At 44.7% G+C, this 26,260-nt stretch overlaps 1 protein-coding gene across 1 annotated transcript; it reads left to right on the top strand.

Moving 5' to 3' along the window:
- Positions 1 to 672: 672 nt before the first annotated feature.
- Positions 673 to 20,721, top strand: CRTAP (cartilage associated protein). Its single transcript, XM_019727727.2, has 7 exons — positions 673 to 1,217; positions 5,554 to 5,703; positions 8,170 to 8,341; positions 12,794 to 12,922; positions 15,470 to 15,615; positions 16,563 to 16,646; positions 20,210 to 20,721. The coding sequence occupies exons 1-7, from the start codon at positions 747 to 749 to the stop codon at positions 20,261 to 20,263; spliced, it is 1,206 nt and encodes a 401-aa protein (XP_019583286.2). The 5' UTR covers positions 673 to 746; the 3' UTR covers positions 20,264 to 20,721.
- Positions 20,722 to 26,260: the final 5,539 nt, after the last annotated feature.

The following is a 26,260-nucleotide window of genomic DNA, read 5'->3' as shown; positions in this document are numbered from 1 at the left end:
AATTTGTGGATTTTGATGAGAAGGTATATAGGAGTTCCATGTAGTATCCTTGCAACTTTTCTGTTTATTTTCAAACAAAATGTTTACAGAGTTTAAGTGCTGCTTTTAACATTCCATCCATATCTTTTGATGCACACATACACGTTTCTGGAGTATATATTGAAAAGTGGAATCGCAGAACTGTTTAAGGTTCTTCATCTTCAACTTGGCTAGCTAAATTGTTTACGAGATGTCATTGACATCCTTATTAATTTTATTTATCTTTCTCTCTCACTGAAAGGTAAGGTGGTCAGCAGAGCTATCAAAGTGTCGGCCTTGGAACCGAAGCATCAGCCTCACCAGGGTGCTGGTTAGAAATGCAAACCCTCAGACCCCAACCGACTCGCTGAATCAGAAACTCTGGTAGTACGGCCCAGAAATCTGAGTTTTTACAAGTCCTCTAAGTGATTATAAAGTTTAAGTGGCGCTAATCTATGATCCATTAGGGCAGACTGCCGTCCCCAAACCAGTGAACAGTGGAGCACCCAACAAGGGTTAGACAGTGCAGGAACCAGAGGATAGCGCGCCCTCCCAGGGCATACTCCCCACGCCAGCAGCTGTGCCCGGACCCCCCAGCGGGGCGGGGAGGGACAGGCAGACGGGGCGGGCCAGAGGCGGGCGTCCCCGCCTCCCAGGCATTCCGCCTGCCGCGTTGCGCCGTTCTCCTCCTTCTTTTCCTTTTCGCTGGGTCCCTTCCGCCGGGCGCGATGGAACCGCGGCGCGGGGCGGCCGCAGCTCTGCTGGTGCTGCTGTGCGCCGGCTGTGCGCTGCGCTCCGGGCGCGCCCAGTACGAGCGCTACAGCTTCCGTAGCTTCCCCCGGGACGAGCTGATGCCACTCGAGTCGGCCTACCGGCACGCGCTGGACCAATACAGCGGCGAGCACTGGGCAGAGAGCGTGGGCTACTTGGAGATCAGCCTGCGGCTGCACCGCCTGCTGCGCGACAGCGAGGCCTTCTGCCACCGCAACTGCAGCACGGCGCCCCAGCCCGATTCCTCGGCCGACCTCGCCCGCTACCCGGAGCTGCGCCTCTTCGGAGGCCTGCTGCGCCGAGCGCACTGCCTCAAGCGCTGCAAGCAGGGCCTGCCAGCCTTCCGCCAGTCGCAGCCCAGCCGCGAGGTGCTGGCTGACTTCCAGCGCCGCGAGCCGTACAAGTTTCTGCAGTTCGCCTACTTCAAGGCAAGTCCGCCCCGCCCCGCGGCCCGGGCCCACCCCCGGCCCCGCCCCCAGGATCAAGCTCCGCCCCCTCAGTCCTGGGTTGCATTCCACCGTCTTTTTTTATCCAGGCGCTCTCTCTATCACCCAGCCCTGCCAAAAGGACGCATCTAAATCCTGTATCCCCTTCTTGATCTTAAATAGAGATGAAACTACTTTTCTTGAAGCGTTGTTCTGAGGCAGCGAATACGTACACAGAACATCTCGCACTGTGCCTGGCACCCAACCACGCCTGGTAATTGTTACCTGGTATTGGAAGACTCCTCTTTTCAGCATATGCCATTAAAATCCCCTTCTCTCAAGTGAGTGGTGACTTTCAATAATAGAACAGAAAAGGACCTGAGGAGCTGGTTAGTCCTTTTTAAAGATGAGGTAATAGAGGCCAGGAAAGGGCAGGGACTCATTCGGAGGACACATCCTTGCCTGGAGGAGCAGAACTTGTGCACTGTGATTCATGCTTGGCGCTCTCATCTAGACTTTAAAAGTTGTCTTCCTCTTTTTCGTGCCTGCCTAGATTCTGTCTGTAATTGCTGGCTAAAAATAGCCACAAATTGCAGTTCTTTATCCTTTGAATCTTTACTCGGGAGACCCACAAGTTTTAAGAATGGGCTGAATTCCCTGTTATTGGATAAAGAGGCTTTACCTGGGCGGGTTTTGCTAAGAGAGCCCTCTCAAGGTCCAGTTTCTACTTTATCTAATTGAAAACGATTTTTAAAGGAATATATTGCATTTATTTTAATGACTACAAAAAATATATAGATTCATGGCATATGCCAGACTTTGGAGATAGAAGTTTTTTGTGTTTTTTTTACTTGGCTTTTAGTCTTTGGGCTGCAAGATCTGTTTTTCATATTTCCGCTGAAACAGCCACGTGTATGTTGTATTCATATGAGAAATAAAATAGCACAGAACCTAAAGTATCAGTTTTGTGAATGTTTGTCTTGGCAAAAACAAACAAACAAACAAAACCAGTTTTAAAATAGAACCAGAGATAAAATTAATAAATTTCCAGGACCTTGAAAAATGATAGCTGGCTCATACAAGCACTATTTTTTAAGCTAAAAATGATTTGTTTAATTCTCTCTCTTTTTTTGTATAGCTTTTGGCAAATACAGTCAGAACCAAATTTGAGTCACATAATCAAGGGGGAAACATTTTATTTTTAAGCCTTGAGAATAGTAAAATCTCTGATTTCTGTAACAAGCAGATGCATTTGAAGCAAGTGACATAGGGAGGAGGGGAAGTTCGTAGCTTCCCTTTGAAACCCTTTGTAGGTCTTGTAATAATCACTTACTTAAACGTCAGCACAATACCATCTGTTAGTATTTTGAGATCTCTTCTAGGGCAGAAAAAAAGTTAAGAATTTTATTTAAAAAACCAGAATCTTCACTTCATTGCTTCAGTTGAAAATCATTGAAAAACTGATTTTAGGTGGTGATATTCTCTGGTTTATTTATTTTTTTCCTTAATGATGTTTATAATTTCACACTGTTTCTGGGTAGAGGGAGAATGATTGGTGACCGGCACATACATTCTGCCTGCACCTGAAGGCTAGAGGTAGATACTGGAGGCAAATGGTACTGCCAGCTGTAGCAGGATTTAGGTAGATGTTCCTGTGCTGGTCTGATTTGCAGGCCTCTGTTTCAGTGATTAAGGACAAATGCCTGAGTTGAACACATGGATAGAGATGGTGGGTCCAGACTGTCAGAGAGAGGTGAGGAGGTGTGAATGTGTGATCACGTAGAGAAGGGGCTGAGCTCCTGGTGTGTAGCCCTCAAGCCCACACTAGGTTTTATGTCACCAGCCTACCTTAGGTTCCATGTCACTAGCTAAGGCTGCCATCTCCGTGAAGTGCTCATCCTTAATGACTTTGAACTCTGAGGAGACAGAGCTGGCCACTTCGTAGGCACTGTTACTTCACCCTCCTGGATGTGGACTCTGTTCTCTCCTGAACCACAGGGCCTGCCACCACATCGAGGGCAATTTAGGAGTGGCTCTTTTGGCAGTAGATGGCGTCCTCTCATGTACGTGGCTGGCTCTCAGGAACCCCTGGCAGGGTAGGTGCTCCCACCTACCTTCTCCAAAACCTGCCTGTGGTCTGTCAGAGATTTAGCTGCCAAGATGTAGCTTCATGTTCCAGCTGGCAGGGCCTGAGTTAAAGTGAATAAAATCACCCTGTCCTCTTAAGGATGGGGTTCCATTTTGTAAAACTCAGGTCCTAAGTGAGAGGCCTTAAAAAACCCCACGTTGAACCTCTCTTTCTAAGTGGTCTTCTGAGAGCTAGAGAATCTAATTTCATTGACAAATGCTTTAAAAGGGCTGCATTCATACCTCCTCCCTTTCTTTTAGTTGCCAGACTGGCCTTTTTCCGGCCAGGACTGTAGAGCTTTCTGTAGAACTCTTTCAAAGGCAGTCTCATTACAGGCCACTCACTGGTATTCCCAAAATATCAGCATTGACATCTGGGAGTCGGCCCTCATCACCACCCACCAATTCTCTATTGTGCCACTGCCAGTTTCTGCAAATGACTTGGCTCCACTTCTGGGGCAATTTCGTACAGGTATGTGCTACCCTTTGATTCTCAGAAATCCGAGTGTACCAAATATCCCTTTATATTCTGTCTCCAAACCTAGTTCCGTAATCCCTGCCTCTGAGTGTCCCTCCAGGTTGGCTGAAGGAGTCTGTGCCTTCACACGTGCCTCCCCGGCCTCCACCATGTTGCGCCATGATTCCAGGGAACTGCCAGAGCCAGGACATCAATGTGCGGGACCCTCTGGCTGTTGGTTGTGTTTTCACACAGGGAGGTGTCCATCTCCCTGTCTACCTGCCTTCTTGAGCCCCCCCAACACTCTGTTCCTCTCTGAGGACTTCTGCGTTCCCGGGCTTTTCTTTCCCACAAGGGTGCCACACCTGCAGCTCCGGGGCCACAGACCTTGCTGCTCCTGCACGCCCCAAGGGGAACTCTTGTTCTAGTTTGGAGGATTCCCTTTTTCTCCCTCTTCTTCTTCCAGGCCAGTTTCTTCCCGCAGCTCCCCTCTCAATTTCCTCCTCTTGTCACTCTTGCCAAGTTCTCTCAAGAGCACAGGGCTTTTGTCACATGAGTAATTTCTGTGTTCTAACCAGACAGCTACCCCCATGAGGCAGTGACACTCACAATCAGATGGCCACCACCTAATATGGGGGAGAAGAGAAAAGGGAAAAGAGAAGAAAATATGAATTAGCTTTATGAAAATATTATGTAGTCATGTCATGTCCAAATCCCTGATACTTACTATGTCCTGCCTTGCCAGGTGCCAGGAATGCAGACGTGAATGACACTGCTGGGTCCTAAAAGGACCATAGCCTGGAGGGGGAGATAGACACATTAGCTGAGCCCACAGAGTGGTGTGAAAAGCGGGAGGACAGAGCACGGGGTAACGGGGTAACGTAAAAGACAGTCTTTTTAATCATTGTTGCTGGGAGATAGAGAGTACTTAATTGAATATATGGGCCATGAAGGCAGCAATCTTTTTCCCCCTATTTTGCTCATTGTTACAGACTCACTTTCTAGAACAGTGCCTATCGTGTGGGAGGCTCTTAACAAATATTTGCTGAGTGAATGAATGAGTAAGTGAGGAGGGGGTGGGGGTCATTGAGGATGGTAAAGCAGAAGGTTCTGTGAGACACTTGGGAAAATATTAATGTATCTGTCAAGGTTCTGGCAGAAAAGATGTATGTATAGTCATTTGGGTGACTGGAGGAACATTTAATAAGGCAGTTATGTACAAAGGCCAGTGGGTGTGACCACCTCTAGGCAAAAAGGGGCAAAGGAGAAAACCTGGAAGGAGAGACTATATGGAGAGGGCCACCTTGAGAGGAGCTGTGACCTTCAGTTAAGGGACAATAGCAGCCCGAGGTGACTAAGCAGAGAGGGAGCCAGTAGACTAAACAACACAACCTACTCTCTTCCTTTCCTTCAGTCTCCTATTGGGGCTCCTGTTGGGGCTCCTCATTGATGAACCCCATCCGAAGCTAGAGGACAAGGGAGTCCATGCTTGTCGTCCATACAGGCCAGCTTCCTAGGACATGGAGCACCGCGGAGAGTAGATCGGGAAAGGCACACAGAGGCCATCTAATCACCTTCAGAGAATAAACACTTGTCTAGGTCTTGATGGGCCCTGGAAGTCACTGAACCCTTAGCTGGAAACATGGTAATTTAGAAACACTAAATTATTAAAGGACCAAATAGACCTTCTTATTTTGCAAAAATCACTGCTCACCGTCCACTGAGTAGCTTTCATCTTTCTTTTTTGTTCTGTAGGCAAATAATCTTCCGAAAGCCATCGCAGCCGCTCACACCTTTCTACTGAAGCATCCTGATGATGAAATGATGAAGAGAAACATGGCTTATTACAAGAGCTTGCCCGATGCTGAGGATTACATTAAAGACTTGGAAACCAAGTCCTATGAGGTATGTTTGGATTTTTACACCATGGTTAGTCACGACGTGTGTCTTAGTGAACAGCTATAGACATCTAAGCACCTCTAGTAATTTTTGATGACATTTAATGATTATTATGACACTAGAAATGATTGACATTTTAGCACAAATTTGATCCATGTAAGAATGAGATTTTACATTCCATAATGCTGTTAAAGTCACCTTTCTTTTAAATGTTACATTTTAGAAAATATGGTCATTTGATTGTTTAGTTTTAAGATGGTAGAATAAAGACATATCTTGGAAATCATCCAAAAAGGACGAAGAACACAAGAAACAGAAACGTAAGTCTCTGTTTCTGATGAAACGAGGAGAAATTTCTATACACACACGCACGTATCACATATATGAGTATATGTATTAAAGCAGAAAGAGAATAAAGGAACTAGGAGGACTGACTTGTTTGAGAGACTACTTAAATTTATGCACCTGCAAAGGGGAATTCTGATGAGAATTAATGAGGACGATAAGAAGAGGAAGAATCTAACCCCTTTGAGCATTTACTATTGTGTGGGCCTGTCGAGCTCAGGCACTGGGGAGCACGGGTACCAATACATGGTAGGGCAGGATTGAAAACACAGGAATGTGTTGAAAATATCCATGGGGAGCCATTAGATCCCAAGGTTTGATTACAGTGTGACCAGGCTGAAAGCTCACTTTTTGACCCTCAGAAAGTATGTGAAGTCTCTTTTCTGGGGGCCCTTTAGTGTTCCAGGGAAGAATTTTCCAGCCTTCTGCAGGGCTGGTGGGGTGTCCATGCTTGTTTACTGGTGACCGAGAGCCAGTGTGGAGAGAGGGATGGGGGCCTCACAGCTGAGTCAGAGCCCTTACCGGCTTCCTGGTTTTCAGCCCTGTGCCTCAACCCCAGCCCTGCTATGCCTGGTACTTGACCCCAGGGTTTAAAGGTAGAGTCTCTAGAATAATCCGTCAGTCTCTGATAAGGAGTGGCTTTGGGAGCTGTGACCCCTTGGGTCGGCAGGGGGGTGCTGGGACGGAAACTAGGCCTCCCACACCCCTGTTCAGACATTCAGCCCTGCTTTTGGTTTCACGCCTTGCACCAGCCTTCTGTGGTCTCTGGTGCCTACAAGTGCCAACGGGCTGTGTCGCTCACTTTCCCTGTGGGCCCCTCTGTGATAATTTGTTTTTCTGTCTTCTGAAAAGTTGTTGAAATCTCTTGTCTCCTATGTGCACCTTTCCCATTCTCCCATAAAAAGGGTTTACACCTTCTTACTCTCTTCGCTGTCATTTTTCATAGGGTCTGGAGAACAGAGCTGAGTGCCTATGGTCATGCACTGTGCTTAACTGCAAGTAGCTAGACCCTTCTTTCCCCTTTGGAGTACTGCTGAGTGTGGCAGAGCTGCCCTCCTGTGCACCCAGCGGGTTCCCTCTCTCTGCCTGGCCTTCCTCTTGCTGCTGTCACCCTGCTGCTTCTGCAGAGTCTGCTTCCCGGAGTTGCTGCTCAGTGAGCCAGTCTCCAGGCAAGGCCTCTGCAGTTCTCTGCTTGTCTTGTTTCTAGGGGATGCTGCCTGTCCAGGAGGTTGAGGGAGATCCACCCTCCCTACCTGAGGCCTTAGCAGGGTGAAAATTCCAGGTCCAAGGAGTGTCCCTCAGATACCCCCATTCTGGAGCAGCTGCAAAGGAACTCCAAATGGAGAGGCCCATGCTTATTTCAAGTCCTGTCCTGACTTTTCCTACTCAGCTGGTTTCTGTGTAGATCCAAGATCTCTACTTAGTTCTTATGAGGCCAGGCTGTTTCCTCAGCCTTACTTATTTTTTTTAACCTGGTCCTGTCAACAGCAGAAATTCTTTGAAGTTTCCACTGTCTGACACATGGCTGCCTTCCCTAGTGACTCATGCTGCTGCATGGCTCTCCTATTTTATACTTCACTGTTGGGAGAGATATTTGACACCTGCTCTCAAGATATGTCTTTTCCTTGACTCATGGTTTTAAAATTAGCTTGATTGAGGTATAATTTATTTAAAATCTAGTTAACAATTTTAAATATATAATTCAATGAGTTTGGACAAATATATACAGTGGTGTATCTATAACCATGATATAGAATATTTTCCTCTCCCCTAAAATGTTTCCTCATGCCCCTTTCAGTCAAGCCTTTGCCCCACCCAGACCCCTGGAGGCCACTGCTCTGATTTCTGTCACTATAGTTTTCTCTTTTTCCTTGATTTGAATTTGATTTTGTTATCTAGCGTCTGCTCCTTTTTGAATTACACAAAATAAGAAGCGTACCATTATACACAGGGTAGAAAAAGCTAGACATAAGTAAGTCACAAATTGGCTTCATATTTAATTAAGGGTCAATGTGGTTTCTTCAGAATTCATGAGAATGGAGCTTGATGGTGTTCTGACTCCTTCCAGAGGACAGGTCCGGCTCGCTTCCTGTCTGGGAGCTTCACTGGCTTCTCCTTGCTTTCCAGAGCCTGTTCATCCGTGCCGTGCGGGCATACAATGGTGAGAACTGGAGGACATCCATCACAGACATGGAGCTGGCCCTTCCTGACTTCTTCAAGGCCTTTTATGAGTGTCTCGCAGCCTGTGAGGGCTCCAGGGAGATCAGGGACTTCAAGGATTTCTACCTTTCCGTAGCAGGTTGGTGGGGGTTGTGTCCTAGACGTCAATGGGATAGCTGCCCCTGTGGAACCTACATGCCTTCTAGGTGGCTGGAGTGGCCTCTGAGGAACTTTTGAGTTTAAATATGAATGGGTAACTGGCGTGGCCGACACCTACTTGATCAGTCTTTGACTCGCCAGGGGCTTCTGGAGAAATAGAGTATAATGTTCAAGCACCGGCCTGCAGAGGAAGTCTACCATATCAGCTCTGCCCGATTACAGGTTCCCCACAGGCTTTTTGAAAAATAAAAGTGGGCCCATGAGTACCTCGTGTGTCACGTTACTGAAGGAATTCTGATAGTGGAAAGTATCTGGCACACATAAAAGTAGAATAAAGAGTATAATGATCCTTTAAGTAGTTGTCAGAAGATAACTTTTGGAAGAAGAATTTTCTGATTATAAAACAGTGCATGCTCATTATAGGAAGTTTAGGAGGGAATGAAGAAAGAAAGAAAATTTAAAACACCATCCAGAGAGAGCCCAGATTTCCTTAGGGTTTCTCTTTAGCCTTTAGTGGTCAGCATTCTCCAGAAAATGGGAAATGGCCAAGAAGAGATTTCCTGAATTGGTTTTGGGAACACATGTCTTAGACCTGTACCTTGTAGAAAGGGTTCCCTGGACAAATAAGTCGGGGACTGGGTGAGTACTGCCTGCTTCTTGGAAGTCGTTGTGTACTTTAATGGTTAAAGGTTCATAGAGCAGTTTGGCAACTCTTAAGTTATTGAATCCAGGGCTTTTTGGTTTTGTTTTGTTTTGAAATCAATTTTTTTGCTCATGTGTCTCTTTTTCCACAGAGTACTTTTTTTTTCACTTAACAAAATCTTTTTAGTTTGGAAGATTTCAAACATATAGAAGAGTATAATGAACCCCATGTACCCATGACCCAGGTTCACAATTGTCAACTCATGGCCCCTTGGGTTTCATCTAATTCCTGCCTACTTTCCCTCTCTCGTGTTATTCTGAAGCAAATCACAGATGCTGTATCACTTCATTTGTAATATTTCAATATATACCTCTAAAAGATAAGAACTCTTTTTTTTTCAATATAACCACCAATCTATTACGCCTGAAAGATTTGTAACATGAGTTCCTTTATCTTATCATCCAATATCCAGTGTCCCTTTCATCTCAGAAATATTATAAATATGTGTGTACCTTTAATTTACAATTTGTTTGTTTGAATCAGGTTCCAAATGAGGTCCATGCATTGCATTTGGTTATCTTTTTCAATTTGTACTGTGGTAGAATATACAAAACATAAATGTTACTATTTTAACCATCTTTAAATATACATCCAATGGCAGGAAATACATTCACATTGTTGTTCAACCTTTATCACTGTCCATCTTCAGGACTTTTTTTTTTTTTTTTTTTAAGGAGGGTGCAGCTCATAGTGGCCCATGCAGGGATCGAACTGGCAACCATGGTGTTGTTAGCACCACACTCTAACCAACTGAACTTACCCGCCACCCCTCCATCTTCAGAACTTTTTCATCCTCCCAAACTGAAACTGTACCCATTAAACACTAACTCCCCACTCTCCTCTCCCAGCCCTGCTAACCACCATTTCTGGTTTTATGGGTTTGACTCTCTAGGTACTTTATATAAATGGAATCGTACAGTATTGGTTTTTTGGTGACAGCGTATTTCATTTAGCATCATGTCCTCAAGGTTTATCCATATTGTAGCAAATTGCTTATCTTTTAAATCTTTTTTAATCTATAGTTTCTTATTTTTTCCTCCTTTACTATTGAAGAAACTGCATCATTTATCCTATAGAGATTCTCACAGTCTGGATTGTGCTGACTGTATCCCCATAGTCCTCTGTTCTCTGTATTTCTTATAAATTGGTATTTGGATGTAGAGGCTTGGTCAGACTTGGGTTTGATTTTTTTTTTTCTTTTTGGTGGCATTTTGGGGGCAAGACTGCTTCCTAGTGCGTGCGGAGTTCTTCCACCAGGAGGCACAGAATGTCTTGTTGACTCTCTGTGTGATGTTGTCAGCTGCTGGTGCTCATGCTTGGACCGCACACAGCTCTTGTTAATTCGTGTTCTTCTGCTAGTGAGGGGTTGTCCCTTCTAACCTCCCTTCATGTCTATAGTGTCGGGAGTATTCCTTACACTCAGAATAAAGGAACGGGTGCGAAAAGGGTGATAACTTGGAGCTACCATGTTTTGACTATAGATTTAAAAAATAGTTATTAGAAAAGGTAACATTTATTAAACTCTAAGTAGATGCCAGGCCCTGTTCTATGCTTTCTATATGTGTTATCTCAATTTTGCAACCCTATGAGGAAGGGACTGACATTCTCCCATTTTATAGCTGAGAAAGTTGAGGCATAGAGAGGTTAAGTATTGTGTTTTCTATCCTCAAAGGAAGGGCCGGGATTTGAATTCAGGCCTTCTGACTGCAGAGTCTTACCTCTTAACTCCAGTGAAATAATGTCTCACCAGGTGGGGTATATTATACCTAATCTGGAACTTTATTTTATTTTTGATAGGTAATATATGCACGTAGTATTAAATATGAAAGACCTCTCCTGGCAGCACTCCGCCCACAGCAGCTCACGCAGACCTCCGGGGGGGCTCTTGGCAGCCCAGCTCCAGGGAGAGCTGTTGTTCACAATCTTAGCTGTAGAGGGCGCAGCTCACTGATGATGTGGGAATCCACTGGCGACCTTCTGTGTTAGGAGCAGGGCACTCCAACCACCTGAACCACCGAGCCGGCCCCAGATCATGTTTCTTAATTATTTATTTCTTTAGTGTTTTTTAATCTGGAACATTTTTTTGGCCTTTCTTTGTCTTTTTATGCCATTGATATTTTTTAAAAACTCTAGGCCAGTTGCTTTACAGAATATTCCCCAGTTTGGGGTTCAGTGATATGTCCTCACAATTACAGTCAGGTTGTGCTTATTTGGCTGGAGCATTAGGAAGTGTCCTTCTTAGAGTATCACATTCAGATGAACATGGTATCTGTTTGCCCCTTATTGGTGATGTTAATTTTTAAGCATTTGGTTAAAGTGCTTTTCAGTTTCCAGTTTCTCCACAATATAATAACTATTTTACCTTTTGAGATTAGTAAATAATTTGTGGACGGATACAATTTACTATCCATCAAACTCTGTGTCACCCCCACCCCTTTTCCTCTGAGTTAGCATCTGTTGAGGATTCTGCCCGAATCATTTTTTTTCTATAAAGTTTGTGTATGTATGAATTTAAACAGTATATCTTAATGAGTACGCAGAGATTGTGTCATTCATTTTTATTGCTGCCGAGTACTTTTTTAAGGGGTGAGGGGAGTAGTGTACTACAGTTTATTCAACTATCTGCTGGACATTTGGGTTGTTCCAATCTTTTGCTATTACATATAATACTGCAAAGGGAAATTTTAGGCTTGTTTTTCTTCATGGAGATGTGTTTTCAAAGTCAACTTAAGTGGGATTGACTGCTCAAAGAGTAAATGTTTCTGTAAATTATTTAGTATTTTGTTAACATTTTGTGTTTCTACCAGCAATGTAAGAGAGTGCCTGTTCTTCGACAGTCTTTCCAACAAAATGTGTACTATTATCCTGGAATCTTTTGCTTCTAGCTGCATGAAAGGGAGAAAAGGGAGGGGGCCGAGTACCACGTGGGAGATTTTTGGGGACCAGGCCCAGAAGTAGCGTTCATTAGTTGTTGCTATTCACATTTCATCAGCACAGATAATCATATGGCCCCAACCCCACTGCAAGGGAGGCTGGAAATGTAGTCTTTGATACCTTTCTGTGTTGTTATACTTAGGTCAACCTACTCTTTTAAAGACTATAAAGATTCTATCATTTATATGTACCATAATTTATTAATCAATATCTTATTGACCAACACTTAGGTTATTTCCATTTGTTTGCTGTTACAGTGTTTATATGAGCCTATGTCTGAAGAAAATTTCCCAGAAATAGACTGCTAGGTCAGAGGATACGATGTGGATTTTAACCTCTGATAAATTTTGCCAAATTACTCTTTGAAAAATTTGTTTTTGTTTTGCTTCTACCAACAGAATATGAGAGAGTAAGTTTCACCATTCTCTGCCTAACACCGGGTGTTATCAAATTTCAAAAATCTTATCAATTTAACGGTTTAAATTATTTTAGGTGGGATTTAATTTCTTAATTACAGATGAGGTTTTGCATCTCTTCACAATGTTTATTAGCCATTTTTATCGTTTCCTCTCTGTTAATATCCTCTTGACCATTTTTATATTGGGTGTTTGTCTTTTTTTGTTAATTTTAAGAAACTGCATATTAAAGTTTTTAATCCTTTATCATAAGTGTTGCAAATATTTTACCTTTATCATTTATCATTTTTATCTTTTACTGTTATCATTTGGGAGGTAGGGCAGAAGTAATATTAAGTAATGAGTGCATTGCCCTGAAACTTTGTGTGTGTTCTTTCAGATCATTATGTAGAAGTTCTGGAATGCAAAATACAGTGTGAAGAGAACCTCACCCCAGTTATAGGAGGCTATCCAGTGGAGAAATTTGTGGCTACCATGTACCATTATTTGCAGTTTGCTTATTATAAGTGTAAGTAATCTACGCGATCTTGGCAAGATCCTTCTAAGACTTAACTTCCCCATCTATAGAATAGAGGTAATAGCCTATACGTATGGTTGTTGAGAGAATGCATCAAGGTTACATCATCAGCGCTGGTACCGAGCTTTGCCAAACCCTGGAGCCAGATTGCCTGGATTCGAATTCCAGCTTTGTCACTTAGTAACTTCTCTGTGTCTCACTTTCCTCATCTGTAAAGTACACATAATAGCACTAATCTCGTAAGATTATTGTGAAGATTAAGTGAGTTGATAGACATGGAATGTTGAGGATATTCACACACTGGCACATAGCAACTCTTTTTTCCTTTTGTCATTATGTCCCTTCCTCCTCATCATTGGCCTTACTTTTCTGACTATTGGAGTTTTATTCCAGTTGGTCTTGCCTTGGCCTGAAATTGGAGTCTACCAGTCAGAACATTCCAAGTGGACAAAGGGAAATGAATGTGAGAGGGAAAGTAGTTCAGAGTTGGAACTTCAGGGCCTGTTTTTTTTTTTGGCTTTTCCTCCTCTCCCTGTGACTGACTGTGGAGTACCACTTGTTTGAGCAACGTGTACTTGTTGGTTCAGTGACAAACACAGAATGATTATTAGGGACAGTTGCAGCAGGAGCTCTTTTGTCTTACTGATGAAATGCCTGGGTCTGGTGGCAGGAGGCTGGCTAGATTCCCCTGGGCTACCCTTCAAACTCAGAAGGACCTCTTCTTGCGGATTCAGAAGAGTGATGGGTGGTCTTGGTTTTCATAGCTCTCCTCCCCTATGGTGGCCATTTTGTTCTTTGTTGGGTTCTGTCTTCCTGGAACATCCACCTACCTTTTATCCTGTCTCCTGTCTTCTTCAGGACACACTGAAAGATTTGCCTGCTGAAGGTTAAAAGAAAAAATGAAAACATTTTCTAGACATATATTTTTTTTAATGTTTAATTTTTGCTTCTAATCAAAATTGTTCCTCTGAAGCAGTCATTTACACCAGGTCTTCCTGAGTAAGGTAACTTGCCTCTCTCAGCGGGGAACCTGATCTTAACCACAGCGTGAACCTTGTCTAAAGAGGCAATGAAAAAGTTTCCTTAGCTGGGACATTTCTGAGATTAACAGGAGAGTGGAGTGTTTTAAACAGGTGTCCTTCCCAGAAGTCCCCTTTTATGGATGGAAGGGATGAGGTTTTACTTGTCATGGTAACAGTGGCACTAGCTGTTTGGTAGAGGATCATGTAGCATAGAGGACAAGAGTCATGTTCTATATAATCTGTGCACACACTTTCATATGAGACAGCCCTGAGCTCACAGTAGGTCCACAGCAAATGTTCTCTGAGCTGGGCTTGGTTGTGCGTGCGCAGAGCCAGAGCGCTGGACGTTTAGAGGTGTTCTACACACCTCCAGGCTCTGGCAGCAAACCGGTCCTCTGAAATCCTCACATATCTGAAAATCACCCTGCGTATCAGAAACTCTGGCAAAGACTTAGAAGCACAGGTAAACCAAAACATCTAGCTTTGCTTGCCATTCCCCAGGAAATCTTTGTTTTCCGTAGGAGTAAAATTTACTTCCGGAAATTGGCTTCCTGAAAGTCTGCCCTGTTTTGAACTCTTTCTAGATTACCTACTGTACTGAATTTCTTGAGGGCAGACGTTGCTATTTACACTTGAACCCTTTCCCAACCTCATAGGCCTTGGGTACTAAGATGTGTGAGTGTCCTTGAACTCCCGTTTTAAAGTTGTCATTACCAGAAACAGCCACTGGGTGGTACAATTTATTCATGCACACTGGTTAGTTTGGCCAACCAGAACTTGAGCAAAGGTAGTGTTCTCTGGTTGTAAATTAGATGTGGAATGTGCCAGAATAAATACCAAGGACTTGTGCCTTGTCACTTCTTTTTTGTCCTCCACCCCTAACACAAATCCCAATCCCTGCAAAACCCCTATGCTGAAGGTGCTGTTATAGGTGGGGCAACTCTCAGGAGGGAGGCTGAGGTGGGAACCTCTCCTCCTGGAGATGACAAGACCAGGTGAATTTTCAAGTGTCTTCCAGCCCAGAGAGTCCACTATCCTTTTGGTTTCCTAGTTTAGTTTAGCGATAGGAGGGCCCACCTGGATCTGGGGATTGCGGTGTCATCCAAATGGGACCCAGGCACTTTGGGACCCAAATGGGGGCTTGTTTGCTGAGCACATGCTCCCCAGCTCCCTCAGTCCCCTGACAGTCTAGGCCTTGGGACCCAGCCTTCTCAGGCTCCAGGGATGTGAGACCAGCTTAGTTCACAGGAGTCTGAGGTGGAATATAGTAGGCATTTCTGCAAAGGCATCTGCCTAACAAGGAAATTCAGTATGTCAGAACTCCAGGTTGCCATGGAGACCCAGTCTATGACCTGCCCACCCAAGGATGATTCCGTCCGAAGGAGGGGCTGTGGAGAAGGGGGCTGTTCATGACCTTTTCCTTTAGGAAGCTGTGCTTCAAGGAGGGGTGGCTCGTGTGGGGAAATGCAGGTCACCGTGTGCTGATTTTCTGTTCCTCTTTTCTCCCTGACCCCAGTGAGCGACCTGAAGAATGCGGCCCCCTGTGCGGTCAGCTACCTGCTCTTTGACCCCGACAACAAGGTCATGCAGCAGAACCTGGTGTATTACCAGTACCACAAGGACAAGTGGGGCCTGTCAGATGAGTATTTCCAGCCCAGACCGGTAAGTGCCACTGCTCCAGGCACGACAGTTCCCTTCCTCCTGTTCATTCTTACGTTCTGGACACGCTTTGCACCTTAAGAGAAAGAGTTATTTTGGAAAATAAAGGAAATGCATTCTTCCTGTAGTTTTTCTGTCTGTGAATATTTTATGGCTTTATTGTGATGTTTAAATCAGTAAAAATTCTACAAATTTCAAACATCACAGAAATATTTTACTTAAAAAGTGAAATGCCTCTAGAATCCTATGGCTTCTCTTTACCCCTTGCCTCGTTGCTGTGCATTTTCTCATATATACAGCATGTATTTGTTTCTTTTTACAGAAGCAGGATCATACTTTATATACTGTCTTGCAGCTTGCTCTGTCTTTATAACAATGCATCGGAACATTTTCCATGTCACACCATATAACTACTTTATTATGATTTTCACAGCTCTGTGGTTGGCTCATTTGTGGATGGACCATCATGTAATTTCCATGATGGACAAGCTCAGCTTTGTACGTGTTGTTGGGGACCTTTCAAAACTTACATGTTGCTTTTAAAAGATCTTTTCTAAATGATCTTTTTTCTTAACTTGTACTTTCATTGGGATTTCTGTATGCTGTCCTGGTTTGCCGTTCATCTTTCTTCACACCTCTCTCCCCTGCCTATTCTCTCTCTCTCTCTCTCTCTCTCTCTCTCTCTCTCTCTCTCTCATATTCTCTTGTTTACTGGGGATTGGCCACTTTTAAAAAATTGAGATATAATTCAAATACAATAAAATTCACACTTTAAAGTACCCAATTTGTGGTTTTAGCATATTCACAGAGTTGTGCAACCATTACCACTATCTAATTTTAAAGATTTTCATCACCCTCCTCCCCAAAGAAATCCCATGCCCTGTTGCTCCCTCCTCCCAGTTCTAACATTAAAAGGTTGGTCATATAAACTGTTCTCTATGTCTGAACAGGAAGCAGTTCAGTTCTTTAATGTGACTATACTCCAGAAAGAGCTGTATGCCTTTGCTAAGGAAAATATAATGGATGATGATGAGGTAAGTTCTCATGTTTAACACACTTCTGGGTAAGAGAAAATATTACTCATTTCTTTGCTAAAATCACTGGAAGGCAACTCATCCTTGAAATAAGAAACAGAAGGGGACCTTGAGAAATGCAATTTCTGTGGGCGTTTTAATGAAAGTCAGAGTCCTGGCATGAGCAAGAGTGGCTTTCTAGGAACCCAGGCTGAAGTGCCATACTTCCTGACAGGGAGTGTGGAGGGATGCTCCAGAAATCCATCATAGGAGCCATCCAACCATCATTTAAAAAAAAAAAATCGTTTTATGGAACCACAGTGAATTTTCAATTACTCAGTACTATGAAGACACTTGGAAACGCCCATCCCAATTTTTTGGAGATTATTATCTTTTTTTTTTTTTTTTTTTAATTAGGTCCTTGCTTTACGTTGTTTTATCATTCTCTGAAATTCCTTAGAATTCCTGACTGTCACTCAGCTGACTCTTTTTTGCTGATGGAGCAGTTATTTTGTGGTGGTGCAGCCTAGTTGCAGAAAAGCCATCTTCAAGGGTAACATACAGAGAGATGTATTTAGAACAAACTGGAAAATGCTTTCTAAGACAGCTGTGCACTTGCGAGCCATTGGAGCTGGAAAAGAGTGGTGAAGTTGTTCTGCTCTGACCCCTCACTTTATGGATGAGGAGCTTGGTGGGGGGGCAGGAATTTCTGGGAGTTGCTAGGCCACACCCCAGGGCCCTGAGCCTCCATATCTGCTCTTTCCACTGCCCCAGTTTTTGGTGAAACACGCTAAACAAGACATCATCAAGGAATTTGTTTTCTGTGCACTAATTTGCAGGGGACAGACCCAATACTAGCATTCATTTCACTTCCCTGAGCCTCAGTCCTTTGTCTAGAACATGGGACTAATAATGTTGACCTCACAGGGTTCAGAGAATGAAATACTGTGTTGCCTGTGGAAGCGAGTTAGAAACGAGGAAGTGATACATGTGCCATATGCCTTGGGTTGGGTTCCCTTGAAGCAGAGCCTGAGATAAGATCACAAGGGTGCTGCAAAGGAATGAAGGCTGGCTAGATACAAACAAAGTGGGCGGGTATGGTTTGGAAAGTGGAGAAAAATATATTTAGAAAAAGGGGGAGGAGTTGAGTTCCTAATTAACCAGAGGCAAGCTACTGTCGATATTTTGGTATATATGTTTTCAGGTTTTTCTATACGCTTTCCAAAATATATTCATTATAAATTCAACTGTAATTATGTATCATAGCTTTTCCATTTAACATTATAATATGAGCAGTTTCCCTTAGTATGTTTGTCTAGAACAGCTTTATTGAAATATTATTCACATTCCATAAAATTCTCCTGTGGGTTTCTTTTATAGGTGCCCTTTGTCAGGTTGAGGAAGTTCTCCTTATATTCCTAGTTTGTTTGGTGTTTTTATCATGAAGATTCATTAAAGCTCTCTCATGTTACAGATGAGGAAACAAATTCAGAAAGGTAGAGTGATTTGCTCAAAGTCACACAGCTGGTTAATAATCATCCATTGAACAGACCAGGCATGTTCCAGGCTTTAAAATTCCTAGGATTTAGACTTGACAGTCTTAAGATAAAAAGACTCTATTATGGTCCCGGAAGTAATTAACATCTTAATCGAGGCTTTAGAGTTGTGAAAGAATTCATCCTTCTCTACAGAATAAACTATTTTCTTCCTATATATGAAATTATGGCATGTAATAATTTGAAATAAAATATAACGAATGCAATAACATTCTTAGTTTAATCTTTAAAATGTCCAAAGAACAAAATACTGCTTTGAAACAAAGCATCAATACAATTTAGCTACTGATATTCGTGGTGTTCTTTATTATCTCCCTGGGGTTGAAATGTGTGCAAGACCTTCTGAAAGTTTGCACACTGGTTAAAAATTTTGCAGAGGCCCATTATAGTTTCAGGAACGATAAAAGCAGGCTAAAATCGATGCTTCAAGTCTCAGATTCTGATAGTTCTTTGCTTCAGGGAAGTCTAAAAGAAATAGATTATAATTTGCTAGAGTGATTTGTGGAGGAAGTGCTCTCAAGTAGGAAAGGAAGGGGAGGAGCTATGCAAATACATGGTCACAGGTGGAGTCAAGCCAAGCCTGATTCCAGGGGAGCTCGGCACCACGTAGCTCTTCCTGCCTTTTGTAGTGCCCCTTATCAGCCTCTCCTTGGTTGTTGTCAGCCCAGAGGTGTTGGTGTGTACACTCCCTGGCAGAGCACTTGTCCAGCTATTAGCAACCAATGCTCCCAGCAGCTGGTGCCAATAGCCTCCACTACAACAGGCCGTATAGCGGGATGCATTTCTTTCACTGATGAGCTAAATGCAAGCAATACCATCATGCCCATGTCACAGAAGCCACACGGCAGGAAACAGTAACTCTGGGAACAGATGTCATGGTCATACATGTAATCCCTCTACCGTACCATGTTTTCTTTTGGGGGTCCAGAAAGCAACGGAAGAACATTGTTTTTCAAGCAGTAGTCTTTCACTCCTATAGCGTTAGTTTCTAATTTCGGGCATGACATGATAAAGGTATTTGATGGAAATAATAAGACACCCTTTTGAGTCTCATGTACTTGGTAGATTATTTAACTATTGGCAAATGCTGAGACATTTTATGAGTCTTGCTGTGTTAAAATATCAAAAGGAGCAAATAGGCTCTTGGGTTGGGATGGTGACGTCTGTGAGGGGGGCCAAGTTTTAGCAAGAAGTGGTCAGCACAGGTGGGGCTGGCCATGCTGACCTCACAGGAAGAGGGCTTGGCCTGCGTGGTGATTCATTCATTTTCTGCAGTAAAGAGGTGTTGTCCGCTGGTGGCCCAGTTGTCTTATGGGAGAGAAATCAATGCATAGAAAGAAATCAGAAAGTGTGCTGGGCTGTTTCAGGTTGAGGCTTAAGGCTGATTGCAGGAGGAGGGAGCCAGTGGGCTACTGGTATCCACAGTGTGTCCACTGTGGGTCCCACAGTATCCAAGAGTCTGTTCTCTAAGTACGGAGGTTGCTTTAGTCACACCAGCAACATGCAGGTATACACTCAATAATTCATCCCTTAGCAGGTTTATTGAACACCTTCTGTGTACTAGACTCTGGGCAAGAAAAATAACCCAGGTCCTGGTTCTTGAAAAGTGTGTGGACTGGTGATCAAGGCAGAAAGGGAGCAGATAGAAAGTGTTCCTGTGGGATAACTACTAATAGAAAGGGGGTATAGGGGTGTGGGGAGGGATGCACAGAAGAGAGGGCCCGAAGCAGGGTCTTTTAGAGAGTGGTTGGACTGCCTACTTCACACAGGCCTTCCTTCTGTGGGGGCTGCAGAGCATTTCACTCCAAGTTTGCATGGAGTAGATTCCAGACCCCACCCTCAGGGAGGGTCCTCTGAGCCCAAGAGCAGGGGAGAAAGAGAAAGGCCACTCCAGTCTAAGCCGTCAGCTGGCAATGGCCTCCTGGAAACAGTCTCTGCTCACCAACACTTTTCAAGTCACCAACACTGCCTCCCCTACTTTATACCTGCCTTCCCCACTTAACAGAAGTGTCCTGTTGTCTCTTACAGGGAGAGGTTGTGGAATATGTGGATGACCTCTTGGAGCTGGAGGAGACCGGCTAGTCCATAGCTGCCAAAGAGACTGCCACTCGATGTTCAGGAAACACAGATTCTTTGTCCTTTTCCCAGTAATCCAAGTTGTTGATACCTCAAAGCCTTCTCTTTGCTGTACAAAGTAAAAGGGAAGCCCCCGTCTCTCATTATATATAACAAGGGGTGAGCCTGCCTTCCCACACCTGCCTCCCCATCTTCACACCTGCCTTCCCATTTTCACACCTGCCTCCCCTACTTTATACCTGCCTTCCCCACCTTCACACCTGCCTTCCCATCTTCACACCCATCTTCCCATGTTCACACCTGCCTTCCCCACCTTCACACCTGCCTCCCCTTCTTTATACCTGCCTTCTCCACGTTCATACCTGCTTTTCTAACCATTTGGTTGGAAGGATTGTCTTCCATGTTCCCCCCCCCAAGAAAATCAGTATTATTTTTTAAATAAGAAAAATATTCCTAAAAGATGATGATTGTGAAAATCTACTTTGACCTTTCTGCTCTCCCAGTTTTCAGTCTTTTTTACCCCCATGCCCTGATCCAGCAAAGATGGTAGAAGACAACGGCTAGACTTCTCCACACCCCGTGAGGCTCTACACATGGTCTGACCTGCACGTTAGGCACCCACTGAAAAAGAAGTTGGGTAACAGAGGTAGCCCTGCCCAACTCTTTTGCATCTCCCAAGTCTTATCATGCTCAGTTGATTCCATTTGAGGACAGTACTCAGTTATTAGTCTCTGATTTGGAAATGGAAGAAAGCAGAGACGTTTAGCTTCAATCTTTCAGTAAATGTTTGTTGAGCACCTACCACATGCTCAGCATTGACCTGACACTGGAGATACTGCACAGAATAACAGAAAAAAAAAATAAAAAATCTCCACCCTCATGGAGCCTACAGTCTCTAAGGAGAGACAGACAAGAAATGAGCGAGAATCAGTATATACAAGGTATCCAGGGTGACAAATGGAGGTGAAAACTAAAGCAGGGAAGAGAGTAAGGAAGCCTGTTTTAAATAGGGTGGTCAGGGAAGGTCTCACCAAGGAGGTGACAGCAGAGCAGAACCCGTAGGGAGGCAGGTCTCCCGGGAAAGCATTCCAGGCAGAGGCAACAGCCTGTGCAGTGCTTTGCAGTGGAACGTGCTTGCTGTGGGTAGGGCACAAGGAGGCCAAGTTGAGGAGTGGGTGAGGGGACGAATGGAAGGAGATGAGGCCCCAGAGGTGGACGGATAGGGAATGGGGGACAGGACAGATGGCTTAGGGCCGCGTCAGCCGTGTAAGGCCTCTGGCTTCTCTGCGGGAGATGGGAGCCCCTGGAAGTCTTGAGCAGAGGAGTGCCTTGACTTACATATTACAAGGATCACTCTAGCTGTCATATTGTGAGAAACCTGAAAGCGAGCAAGGGCGGAAGCGGGCATACCAGTTAGGAGGCTAGTGCAAAATTGCAGGCAAGGGGAATGCTGGCTTGGACCTGAGCGGCGGCAATGGAAATGGTGAGAAGTGGTCGGATTGTGGATTTATTTTGAAAGCAGGGCCAATAGGATTTGCTGACAGACTGGACATGGAGTATAATAGAAAGAGAGGGTCTAATGGTGACCATAAGGTTTTTGGCCTGAATAACAGGAAGGATGGAGTTACCATTTACTGAAATGGGGAAGATGGGGGGAGGGCTAAGTAAGGAATTTGGTGCAAAGCAGGCTGTCTGAGGTTGGGAGGAAAGGTTCAGGCTGCAAATAAAATTTGAGGGTTTTCTCAGGTCAAGTCTTCAGCAGAGCCTGAGATGGATCCAAACGCATGTGGTTAACAATGGGAGTACATTCAGGAGAAACCTGTGAAAGCCTCCATCAGTTATAGACTGTACTTTAGGGGGCAGGGCTGTGCCTTTGAAAGCAAGTGGCTTGGTCAGCTGAGGGCAGTTCTCTGGAAAAGGGACTGCGGAAGCCTGGCAGCCAACAGGCCAGCACAGAGAAGGTGAGGGGTGGGATGTGAGTCCTAGCTCTGTGAAGGGGATCTGGGAGGGGCTCCACAGCGCCCACTACTGAACCATCTTCATGTCAATGGTATTTAAAGCCAATAGGCTGGATGGAGTCACCAGGATTGTATGTATATAATGAGAAGCAGGAGAAAAGGGCCAAGGACAGAGCCCTGGGGCCCTCTGGGCAATGAGAAACCCACCATAGAGGCTGAGACGGAGCCGCCTTTGAGGTTGGAGAAAACCAGGAGGGTGTGGTCTGGGACCTGAGCTTTCTTTATTCAACCTTATTCCCTCTTCCAATAAGCCACTTAGTCTAATTGGGACCCTCCAGGGATGGGGGCAGGAGGAGACTGGCACAGCATTTGGGAGATAGGACTCACCCACAATGGCATGGGAAAGAATGAAAGGGGATAGAATTTGGGGGTTTTTAGTGTAATGGTGATTAAATGGGGGTGGAAAATCACCTATTTTTGCTTTTCCAGGCTTCCTTTCCCCCGTCTCACTATTCCAACCTCTGGGAACTCAGCTGTATCCTATACTGTCCTGCTTCCTTCATTCACCCCCTTTCTCCTGAGAGCACTTCTTTCACCTGCACAAAATCCTTATGTCAAGATCTCCTTCTAGGGTACCCAACTCGAGACAGTGACCCACTACTCTGGCTTTGGCTGAGTTGGCCCACGAGGGCAGAGTCTGCGCTCCCCAGGGACTGTGTGGCCACCATTATTGACGGTTGCCCTTGTGTCCACCGCAGCCTCGAAATCAGGGCCCCCTCCAGCCCAGCGATGAGTCGCATCCTGTGTGGCTTCTGCCCCTGGGTTCTACTTTCTTCCCTGGCCCCACCCTCTACCCCAGATAAACTCCCTTTGGAAGTCAGTGAGGAAGAAGGTCACAGGGCAGGGCTATAGCGTAGAGGGGGACATGGTGAGTGGACCTCCTGCCCCAGGATTCCTGAGTCCGTGGAGGTGGCGCACCCAGCGTGACAGCTCCTGGCAGCAGTTGCCCTTCCCAGCTGTGTGAGAAAATGCAAGGAGACCACTGCAGGGACCAGGCTGGGCTGGTGGTCTGACTCTCCACCTGACGCCCTGCAGAGCTTCCATGGGTTGCCTTCCTCTGAAACTGGGCGGAACTTTTTGTGGATGATGTTACACGGGGTTGAGTGGTGGCCGAGTGGGACGGGGAGTCCTCATTCATTCTCTGCACTTGACCTCTTTTCACTGGGGATTGAAAAGCACCTCCTCTCCCATCCTAGCAATGTCCCCTGAGGAAGAAACCCTGGGGACCGTACGATCAAATTCTCAGCACTTTGCTTTCATTGAAGGCTGTAGAACAGATTTAATAATTCTTTTTTATTTCAAAGGAAAACAAACCAATCTTAAAAAAAAAATTTTAAAAAATGGTGAGCCGATTCCTCCAAACCGACCGTGAAACCTCAGTGTTCAGGCTGCACTCAACAACCTCAACCCAGCAGCTCCCTGAGTGGGTTTTTTGGAAGAGTCCAGAAGATTCCTGGATTAAGACCTCATGGGTTCAGCATCAGTCTGGTCTGTGTTTTGAAAAAACAAACACGTTCGTAAGATTCGTGGGAGTTTCCAGACCCGCCTAAGATGCCTCACTTGCCCTCTGACCCACCGGCTTGGAGCCCAACAGTTGCTCTATTTGGTTTCCTTAGGCTGGTTCACCCAGGGAGGCTGCCCACTCAGGGGGTGGGGGAATCTGTCCAGCCCCACTGCCATTCAGGTAACCCACACAGCTATCCACTGGATAGGGTCTAACGGCTGCCTGCTATGGCTCCTGTTAACATTCAGACTTTAAGTGTGAATGGCTGAGGGTGGGTTTGTCTGTACAAATAGGTTTAAAAGTGATTGTCTGAAATGTCTCAGGTACCAACATATTCAATACACTAATATCTTTCTGTGTCTTGCGACTTTCTAATGACGGCCACAAACTTGTTGTCCTCACCTCTGGGATCCAGGAGAACCACTGGGTACATTGACCACAAAGGCTGCCTTAGGAAATGTTGCTTTTAGGAGTTCTTACTAAGGGAATCTTAAGAGCACAAAAATTTTATTGAACCAAACTCAGTGGCAAACAGAAAATGATTTGTTAGATTGTCAATGGGAAAGGGTTTATTATGACTGCTGGTGGAATAAACAGTGGCCAGTTTCTGCCAACATTTATGGAAATAACGTTTTTAAGTTTTAAATGTGAGCTGTAAACCGAAGCTACTTCAGTTTAAGAAAAAAAAAAAATTCAATACTTAAACTGTGGGGAGAAGGTGGATTGGTGCCAGAGAAAACATTCTCATTTAATAGTGTTTGCACATGGAACTACAACACAGTTTGTAGCGAGGCACTGAGAAAAACCCACAACTAATCCTTCATCGCAGCTGTCTGAACTCTTGATCATCTGCCATCCCCCAAACAGCGACTTCTTTTTTCTGGTGACTCCAGGCTTGAATGACCTAGTGTGGGGAGTTTAAACTATATACAAGGGAAGGGGGGCGGGGGAAGGAAAGGAAACTTAAATAAGCCTCAGTCAAAGGTTTTGTGCATTGGACTTCCTGTGCCTGCAGCCCGGGCAAGGCTGTTCCCCACCACATCCATGTGTCATCTCCCCCAGAGAGAAGATACCATGACAGCCCAGCTTCACCTTGACCAACCCTCTCCTACCCCAGAAATAAGAGTCAGGAGTAGCTGTCGTTTGTGCCAAAGTAGAATGCTTCTCTCTCTCGGGCAGGCATGTGAGTGGCTGTGCCCTAGCACCTAACACTGGCCCCCCACCACATACCTGATTTTGGTGGCTTCTTGAATGAATGAGAACATTGGCTCACTATCATTTTTGGAGTTGATAGGGCAAGATACTGGTGCCTCATTTTACAAGAAAACAATAGGAAGGAATTAAACAGTTTGGCCAACAGATACAAGATTGATCCCAGAGTTTTATTGCCCATTTTAGGGTGGTGGTCAGTAGGCCAAATGGTAAATGTTGTTGCTGGTGTCTTTTCCACCTCCCCTCCCTGGGTTAGGGCAGTGTGTACGATCTCACTCTTGTGGGAAATTAGAACTCGGAAAATCATTGAAAAAGATGTTTCTAAAAAAGAAAAATAACATTAAATGTTTTATTTTGCTTATTCTTTACTGTTTTCTTTCTTTGCCCACTGGATGAGACTGTCTTAACCACACCCAGTCATTCTAGAACACATGTTATAATGAGGTCTGTTTTTCCCAGGTCCATGAGATTTCTGACATTCAGCTAGCAAAGCAGAACACTTACCCCAAGGACACAGATCTCACACAGCAGGGGTGGTCCTTGCTAGTCATGAGCAAGCAAGGGCCTTTCAGGAGACAGGCTCTTTCCTCTCCCTAAGAGGGTTCTCTATCAGAGATCAGGAATCCCGTTAGGAAAAACATTTGGAATTCCAAATCTTGCTTTGGAACTGATCAGTTGGTCCCTTGCTGCCAATGTCTGAGAAGTGACAGAATGTTTACTGTTTCAAACAAGGACCAAAAACATCTTTGTATCACTAAAAGGCAAGCAAGGAGAAAGGGAAAAAAGTAGGAGGAGGCAGGTGGAAAGAGTGAGGGACCAGTCAGTGCAAAAACAGAGACCCACGGTAGGGAGAGTTCAAACATCAGCTCTTTGAAGAAGAGGTGGAAGACACAGAGTTTGTTGATGTCAGCCCAAGAATTGTACACGATGCAGTGGAAAAGTTTGGATTGAGGAGGCGTGGTGATGTAGAGAGTGTGAGTTTGCACGTTGATTGATGTCTTAGGTCTGGATCCCTTGAAGCAAAGCCTTGTGCAAGTGATGAGTGATCCCTGGTTGGGTGAGGAAGAAGGAGGGATGGGAGAGGGGGCAGGAGCTCTGCAGACTGCCCTGAAATTCTTCTGCAGGGGGTAACATGGCTGAGAGCTACACTAGAAGGGGGCAGTCTTAGACATAGCAAGTACTGAGATTATTTTCAAGATTACTAGACAATCCTTTTTTAAAAAGCCATTGTGATATAACCTAGAAATAAAATACATTAAGCAACTGTTT

This window comes from Rhinolophus sinicus, linkage group LG10 (genome assembly GCF_036562045.2).
Source record: "Rhinolophus sinicus isolate RSC01 linkage group LG10, ASM3656204v1, whole genome shotgun sequence".
NCBI classification, from domain to species: domain Eukaryota; kingdom Metazoa; phylum Chordata; class Mammalia; order Chiroptera; family Rhinolophidae; genus Rhinolophus; species Rhinolophus sinicus.
Note: the sequence above shows the minus strand (reverse complement) of the source record. Positions and strands in the feature narration are given on the sequence as shown.

Bases quoted from the DNA above. Each gene is read 5' to 3' on its own strand.
- CRTAP (XM_019727727.2), top strand. From the start codon at position 747: ATGGAACCGCGGCGCGGGGCGGCCGCAGCTCTGCTGGTGCTGCTGTGC. The intron at 5,704-8,169 runs GTATGTTTGGAT...CTTGCTTTCCAG, and splicing joins TGGAAACCAAGTCCTATGAG to AGCCTGTTCATCCGTGCCGT. The intron at 12,923-15,469 runs GTAAGTAATCTA...CCCTGACCCCAG, and splicing joins GCAGTTTGCTTATTATAAGT to TGAGCGACCTGAAGAATGCG.